This window comes from Myzus persicae, unplaced genomic scaffold, assembly GCF_001856785.1.
Source record: "Myzus persicae strain clone G006 unplaced genomic scaffold, MPER_G0061.0, whole genome shotgun sequence".
Classification (NCBI taxonomy): Eukaryota; Metazoa; Arthropoda; class Insecta; order Hemiptera; family Aphididae; genus Myzus; species Myzus persicae.
In genome coordinates this window covers 49,543-58,594 of record NW_019101113.1, presented here as the reverse complement: position 1 = coordinate 58,594, position 9,052 = coordinate 49,543, and the positions used below count along the sequence as shown (strand labels likewise).

At 28.2% G+C, this 9,052-nt stretch overlaps 1 protein-coding gene across 1 annotated transcript; it reads left to right on the top strand.

Annotated features, from left to right (window-relative positions):
• Positions 1-4,631: 4,631 nt before the first annotated feature.
• Positions 4,632-7,027, top strand: LOC111027761 (cathepsin B-like). The gene is made up of 6 exons (XM_022306175.1): positions 4,632-4,861; positions 5,406-5,636; positions 5,707-5,907; positions 5,978-6,125; positions 6,185-6,295; positions 6,412-7,027. The coding sequence occupies exons 1-6, from the start codon at positions 4,742-4,744 to the stop codon at positions 6,621-6,623; spliced, it is 1,023 nt and encodes a 340-aa protein (XP_022161867.1). The 5' UTR covers positions 4,632-4,741; the 3' UTR covers positions 6,624-7,027.
• The last annotated feature ends 2,025 nt before the right edge of the window (positions 7,028-9,052 follow it).

Sequence of the window (9,052 nt, the reverse complement as noted above, 5' to 3'; positions counted from 1 at the left end):
CCGATATGTTCTTATTGATTTATTTTGTGGACATATTGAACTCTGTTTTTTTGAATTGTTGAAAATTAACTTCATAATAGTTTGTTCAATATATCTGTGTGCACGATACAAGTCTGAGTATTTAATTCAGCTTATTCAAAAAAATAATTCCAAAAATAGTTGATTATTATTTTGGTCACACTGTACACGATAATGTATTATGTATTCATTGCAATTTGTTTATATTAATGATGAAACAATGTGATTAAAAATAATCTGTACACTAACAAATACCGATAAATCTGTTATTCGTCGTATTATTTTAGGATATTATCGAAGAAAATCTTATAAATGATCTATACTCTAAGAGAGCTTATTAGATTCTGACATACCACATAGTTATTTTAGAATAAAATATATTTATTACAGCTGAAATACTTAGAAAAATATAATTTTCGATTCAATGTAGTATACATCATTGAAGTATTTTTTATTTAAACAATTGTTTGATAAATTTTAATTGGCTATGTTGTTGATATAGTTAATAATTCCGCTAGATGCAAAGGAGATTCAATTTTCGTCCATGAGCGACTGCCTGTTCTCTGGCTGGGCATATTAGGTGTAGGTACCTGTATAATGCCTTATATTTTGTTATTTTTAATACCCCAAATGCGTAGTTTGTGCAGATAATTTATTGATATTCATTAGACAAATAAACCTTATACAACTGGTGAACAGAGAATGAATGATAATTTTATTTAGATAGTCAAAAACAAGAATCGAAGTTGGATATACTATTTTTCGTAGGTCATCGCTCCTTACGATACGCAATTAAGTGACTAGGGTAATGATGAAACCACAAATTAAGGATTTTTAAGCGTGTTAAAAGCTGGTACTTTAAAATTATATTCATTTTTTCCATATATATTCGTACATTTGATTTAAAAAATTGTTTTTAAAAATACTTGTATGGAATCAATAGCATGTAAATTAACATATAAAGAAGAATACATAATTTAATAAACACTAGAAAATGATGATTGTTTTATTGTATCATGTTTGTCAACTTAATTTTATAAATTGTCAAAATTAAAAAAAAAAAACAAAATTGATATTTTTAAAATCATTTTACTATATTTATTACACATTATAAACCTAACCTAACCATATATTATTCTGTACTGTAATCGCCACTATTGTTGATATTTATATTGAGACTCCTCACACGATGGTATATTATGTTGGGCCCATTGGCAATCGCACATTTACACTAATAACTATTTACCTATATGTTATTTTTGTGGCAGTAAGTAAAACATATAAGTGCCAATAAAACCAAAATAGTAAAAAAGACAATATTTGCAATTCGTATGAAGACTATAATATTATGTGTGTAACTAATATTTAGTATTTATGCAAATTTTAGTTTTATTATTAATTATTATAATTTTATAGTTTTAATTCAAAATAAACCTTAATAATGGTGGGGAGATCACGAACGTGTCTCTAAAGTTGAGTAGTCACAGAGAGGCATGTAAAATAAAGTTTAAAATAAACCACATTGTATAAGATCGTCTCTATACCCCTTGTCATGAAAAAATGAAATTAGAAGGATAAAACAAGTGTAATATGTATATTTAATATTTATATATATGCATTATGGAATATGAACTTGAACACTTGAACACAGGTTTATATATAGTATAAAAAAAAATTCGTATTAACTAAGTTATTAATTATTAATTAATTACTCAATTTCTCAAGTATATTTGTACAGTCATAACATTAAATAAATAATAATATGACTAAATCAATTGTTGAGAGTGAAAATGATCAATATATAATCTTTTTATTATAATTGTTTACAGTGCTTATGTATGTAAGTGTTTTAAGGCTACGTACTTATGTGTCATTATGCATCAATGACGGTTTTTTCCCAATAATCTTGTCAAAAAGCACTATAATTCGATATTTTGATACGAAATACTTAATAATAATAATCGATATTGAGACAGAGTGTGCCATTACCGTTAACTATCTCTATTATAAGTGCAGCAATATTCAACTTGAAAGGTTTTATTTTTGACCCTATCACAGCGATGATTATGTATTTGACAGAAACTCACAAGTGTGAAAAAATTATTTTTGATAGTTAACAAAAAAAAAAAAAAAATATTTGCTCTCTCAAAAAGTATTGACACGTAAAAATGTATTAATTCCTAAAGCCTACCAAGGTGGCTGAGTTGCACTTATAGCCGCTCATCGGAGTGTCCACAAACAAAATAAATATAAAACATATTATTTCAATAATACACGGCAGGAGGGCATAATATACTGCTCGTATTATCACCATCGAGTCTCATATAGAGTTGAAACTTTAACGGGCAACAAAGTACAAGGGATCAGCTAGTAACTTATAATTCTTCTAGATGCTAAGAAGATTCAATTTTCGTCCATGCGAAACTGCCTACTCCCTCGCTGGACGGACTAATTGTAAATATATAATATGTTATATTTTGTTATTTTTAATTTTAGTTATTTATATTTAATATCCCAAATGTGCAATGAGTACAGATAATAATTATAGGCAATCCATACTTAAACCTTATACTATAGTTAAGAAAAAATGAATGATAATAAGAATTGAAAATTTTTATGAAATATTCAATCAGTAGTTTTTAATCTGCTGAATTATAGTCAAAAACAAGAATCAAAATTTGATATACAACTACAATGGTGCCAAATTTAATATTCCTAACTATAAGCAATTAATTGACTGGAGCAATGATGAAACTAAAAAATAAGGATTTTTAATCGGGTTAAAGGCTATTACTTTAAAATTCTTTTCATTTTTTCAATTTAAAATAAAAAATTGTTTTCAAAACTGCTTATGGAGCATCAATAGCTTCTAAGTTAACTTTTAAACAAAGCTACATAATTTAATAAACACTAGAAGCTGAAGATCGCTGTATTTTTTCAAGTGTATAAACTAAATTAAAATGATTAAATTTATAAAAACAAAATTGATATTTTTAGAATCCAAAGTATTATGTTCTTCTCAACCAGTACCAGTACTTACAATATATTTTTTTGTAGTGCAATCACCACTTATATAAGGTATTTATATTGAAAACCCTTGCACAAGCAGCGAATATTATTACGTATTTCAGACATCCGTCAGAACTGGTGTCTGGTTGGTCAGACAATAAATGAACAAGATCAAGTATGAACTGTATTACCACCATCTTAAACCGAGGGTTAAGGGCTTAAGTCACTTAAATAATCAGCATCGAACATCGGTGAAATGCTACATAGCTATGTAATATAATAATTTATATTGCGCCTCAACCGTCTTGGTACGTTTGTTGTTTTTGGCTAAAAAGTAAAATGTAATCATTATACATTGCTGTACATGGGCGTATCGGTACTTGACGTTTTCGTCTTGCTCCTCTCACCACCTAAGAATAAAATAGTTCATGGTTGGAAACCTAAACGAGAAGATAAATCTTTAATACACAAGTACCCAACTCCAGTGCCACTATAAGTACTTCTGTTTCACATAAATTGTTAAACGTGTTGTAACTATTTATCGATGTTATCAACACTACTTCAAAACAGTATTATTCATTTTAAACGGAATTAAGACGATTAGAAGTGTTAGACATGTTTCAATTTCAATGATTGTTTAAAAAATTCTGAAAACACACTCGAAATGTGTATTTTTACCAGGAATATGAATATTATTGAATCTTATTTTAACCATTTCTGTAGTAACAAATAATATCATATTTTATCAGTGATTACTCACGAGGTTCGGAACTTAACGTGCTAAAAAAGTCCAATAATTAAACACGACTCTTTTATTACAATATATTTTTATAATTTATAATTTTTACTAAATATTTTTTAATGAAAATGGGGAATTGTAAATCAACTTGGGATTTAAAAAACAAGATACAATCACAAAATGAGTATATATGTATATTGATATTTTAGCTATGTTAGAAATATGGTAATTTAACATTGAATTAAAATTAAACAAAACCCGCGCAGCGACCCATCTAAAGACGCCTTGCTACTGTACAGACAAGAGATTGTCAAGTTTTTTTTTTTTGTTTCGGGCAATATCGCATGTATTCGTAAAAGTAAAAAAGTAACTAAGTACTAAGTATTTTTTGAATATTGAATTATACTATTTAACTTGTTAAGGTATTTTTATTTTATGAGATAGCTTTTTTAGTAAATGTACTATTTTATCAAACAACATGAATAATCAAACCAGAACTTGACAACATTTTGTTTTTTTTTTCAAAATGAGTTTCACATTTATGAAAAGAAAAAAATTATTGCACAATTAGAAAAAACACAATATAAATTTAATATAATAAAACATCAGTTACCTACCGAAATCTTTTAATTAAATATTATCTTCATTTCATGCAATCACTTCAAACTAACCAGATAAGACTATAAGTGTATGAAAAGTGATTTTTTATTCAATAATTTAATAGCATATTTTTATTGATTATTCGATATAAAAATACTAAAGATCTTTTCATTAATTTTTCGGAGAAATGATGACTTATACATGTATTGTTCATTGATTTATCGATTGTATATTTGGAGTATTTAAACGTACCTATATAAATGGTAAATATTTTAAATCGAAATTCATTTTACTGCTGAAATAGTACAAGCAGCAACAGTGAGTTCTTAATTCAATTCTGTTAAATAATAAGTTGAAAGCGACAAAGTTGCAACCATGGCTAGGGTGTTGATGTTATTGTCTGTGATATTCGTCAGCGTATATGTGACGGAACAAGCATACTTTTTGCAAAAAGATTTCATTGACAATATCAATGAACAAGCGACTACATGGAAGGTAAGTAATTAATAATACATATTTTATTCGAAAAATGGCATGTTAAATTATAATTTTTTAATGAAAAAAAAATACATACATAATGCTCATTAAAAATACCTATAAATCGCTCAAAACGTGTCAAAATATATTAATTCATTAATAATATATAAAATATAGTGTACTAACTACCAAGTTTTTAAAATTATTATGTACACCAATAAAGAAAATATCAAGTATTTTCACTTTTTCAATTAAAATCGTTTTTGAGTAACACACAAATTAAAAAATCGTTTGGTGAGATGCTATTATTTTTTATACAAGAATATAATTTATCTTCAACGTTTAAACTTCAGATAATCAAACAAAAATATTTATAGGCTTCTGAATTACGCTCTACTGTTTTTATTTTTAAATCATTAATAACAATTTAAAAAAATATTGTATTAAAGTTAAGAGTCATACGTATGAATATTACAAATTGTATGAATTTTTATATCTTCAAAATAATTTGCTTATATTTAATTATAATTATACATACTTATCATTACGTTTAACAAATAAGGCAGGTGTGAACTTCGACCCAAGTACACCAAAGGAACATTTTCTAAAACTTTTGGGATCAAAAGGAGTACAAACCCCAAACAAAAATAATATTAAAATGTACAAATCCGACGATGCAGCTTACGACAACTTGTTCGGCAGAATTCCAAGACACTTTGACGCCAGGAGAAAATGGAAAAAATGTCACACGATCGGAGCAGTTCGTGACCAAGGCAACTGTGGATCGTGTTGGGTACGTACAAATATCGATTGTTCTGTGTCAAGAGTTGGACATAAATTTCAAAAAAAAATTATTTTTGTAGGCAGTGGCCACGAGCTCGGCTTTTGCTGACCGTTTGTGCGTAGCGACCAATGCAGATTTCAATGAACTATTATCCGCCGAAGAAATCACTTTCTGCTGTCATTCATGTGGCTTTGGGTGTGATGGAGGTTATCCGATAAAAGCGTGGGAACGTTTTAGTAAACACGGTCTAGTAACCGGGGGAGACTACAAATCCGGAGAGGTATGCGATTTGTTCGGTACATAATATAATATTATTGGTTTTGGTTTAACCATGCACACGTCGATTTTAGGGTTGCGAACCATACAGAGTCCCACCTTGTCCTTATGACGAACAGGGCAATAACACTTGCGCCGGTAAACCAATGGAATCAAATCACAGATGCACAAGGATGTGCTACGGAAATCAGGACCTCGATTTCGACCAAGATCACAGATACAGTATGATACATTTTGAAAAGGTGTGTAAATTTGTCTAATCTATTGGATTACGATTACAGCACGTGACTACTACTACCTAACATACGGCAGCATCCAAAAGGACGTTATGACTTACGGACCAATTGAAGCATCGTTCGACGTATACGACGATTTCCCCAGTTACAAGTCAGGTAAACGATACGAGCACTAACTATTCAATTCAATATTTTAATAATATGACATGTTTTTGTGTTTCGTTTTTAAAACCGTGTAAAACCATTTCTAACCGAAATTTCACGTTTTAAAGGTGTTTATGTGAAATCGGAAAACGCTACATACTTGGGAGGACATGCCGCTAAATTGATCGGTTGGGGTGAAGAATACGGAGTTCCATACTGGTTGATGGTCAACTCATGGAACGCAGATTGGGGTGATAATGGTCTTTTCAAAATTCAACGAGGCACAAACGAATGTGGTATCGATAATTCGACAACTGCTGGTGTGCCAGTAACCAACTAAAAGTATTATTTTAATTAATTTAAAATATTAACTACCTTCTTGTCATATATTATGTGTCCGAATAAAATCTATTTTTAAATGATCTTAACCGTATTGTTCTTATATTGATTTCTTTTGTGGACATTTTTAACCATGTGATTTTGAACTGTTGAAGATTTACCTTTATAATGATTTATTCAATATTTCTGTTTGCACGATACACGTCTGAATTATTAATTCAACTTATTCAAACTAATAATTTCAAGAATACGTATAGTTGATTATTATTCTTTTAACTCTGTACTCGATAATGTATTAATGTATGGTGTATTCATTGCAATTGATTTATTTTGATGAAGAAACAATGTAATTATAAATAATCTGTACACTAAAAAATTCCAATAAATCTGTTATTTGCCATATTATATTATATAATACAGTTTCTGGGATTATCGAAGAAAATAACGAATACATGGTCTATAATTTAAGAGAGCTTATTCGATTCTGACATAGATATAGGTATTTTGTAATACAATATATTTATAACACCTAAACCATACTATGTAAATTATACTTCCGATACAATATTATAGTAAAAATTATTTAAGTATTTTATATTTAAACATTTTGATTATGAATTTTAATTTGACATGTTATTGATATAATTTATAATTCCTGTAGAGGCTAAGGAGATTTATATTTTGTGTTCTCTCGCTGAACAAACCATGTTCCTATATAATATGTGATATTTTGTTATTTTTTACTAATTTATATTTAAAATCCCAAATGGGTAATGAGTACAGATATTAATTAATAGTTAATACACACGTAAACCTTATTCTATAGATAAAAAAAATGAATAATAATTATAATTATAACATTTAAAAAAATATTCAATCAATATATTTTTTTAATTTTCCGAGTCATAGTCAAATCATGAATTAAAATTTGATATACTATTACAATGGTGTCCAAGTTAACACTCCTTACTATTAGCCGTTAACTGTTAAGTGACTAGAGCAATAAGGAAACTAAAAATTGAAGATTTTTTATCGGGTTCAAAGCTGATACTGTAAAATTGTATTCATTTTTCAATTTATATTTATACATTTAAATTAAAAAATTGTTTTCAAAACTACTTGTTTCGAATCAATTGCTTGTAAATTATCTTGTAAGCAAAGCTAGGTAATTGAATAAACACTAGAAGTTGATGATTGTTGTATTGTTATCCGCTAAATTTTATAAATTGACTAAATTAAAATAAAAAAAACAAATAGAAACAAAATTTAAATTTTCAAAATTCGTACAATTATTTTCTTCTAATCCAGTACTAGTTGTTACAATATACTATTTTGTACTGTAATCGCCACTTAAGGAAGGCCTCGATACCCTTGCACGAGTATTGAAGAATGTTATTTCAGCTCATAACTGTGCATTTCCGCAGCCATACAAGCGTCCGCAACATAAAAAAGCGTCACCGGTCTGAGTTAGACAACGGCGACGGACGTAGTATATTTGTACATAAGTTCTTCGCTTAATAATTAATATTTATTTCATATTAAAACTACCATTTTTAACGAATCGTGTCGTGTTATCATTATTTAAACCAAAAATCTATAAACCATTCTAGGCATCGGTCAGAACTTTCGTCTCGTTTGTCAGACTGACGACAAATTAACAAAAACCATATTACTACAGGCTACAACACTGTGGGTTAAAACACTTAAATCATCACCATTGACGATCGGTGCACTTATAGTAGGTATTTCTGTTTCAGATAAATTGTTAAATGTGTTGTAACTATTTGTTCGTTGTTATCAATACAGTATTGACAATACTACTTCAAAACAGTATTCTTCATTTTAAACTGAATTAAGACAATCAGAATTATATTTATTAATTTCAATGATTGTTTAAAAAATTCTGAAAACACACTCGAATTGTGTATTTTACTTGGAATATGAATAAAGATCTTATTTTAACCATTTCTAGTCATAAACAATATAATATCATATCAGTATAATTACTCACGGGGCTCGGAACTTAACGTGCTTAAAAAAGTCCAATAAATACGCACAACACTTTTATTACAATACATTTTGATAGTTTATCATTTTTAGTAAATATTTTTTAACGAAATCGAAAATTGCACATCAACTATATTGATTCGAAAAACATGATGCAATAATAAATAGTGAAAAGCCCCAGAGCCTCATTGTGGTATAGTCAAAATATTTTAAAAATAAGTGGATAGTTTACGACAGATTTTGTAGTCTGTCCAGGGTGATAATAATTAATAATATTTGAAATCAACAATTTGGTTTGACCAATTTTATGCTTTAGGTATCCATTTGTTTTGACGAAAGCACGATTTTTACATAATGCCACATTATAGGCAATATAAAAAAAAATTTAATTATTTATATTGATAATTTTAGTTTTACATTGTA

Coding starts and splice junctions, on each gene's coding strand:
- LOC111027761 (XM_022306175.1), top strand. CDS start 4,742: ATGGCTAGGGTGTTGATGTTATTGTCTGTGATATTCGTCAGCGTATAT. Junction 4,862..5,405: donor AACAAGCGACTACATGGAAG/GTAAGTAATTAA, acceptor TTAACAAATAAG/GCAGGTGTGAACTTCGACCC. Junction 5,908..5,977: donor GAGACTACAAATCCGGAGAG/GTATGCGATTTG, acceptor CGTCGATTTTAG/GGTTGCGAACCATACAGAGT.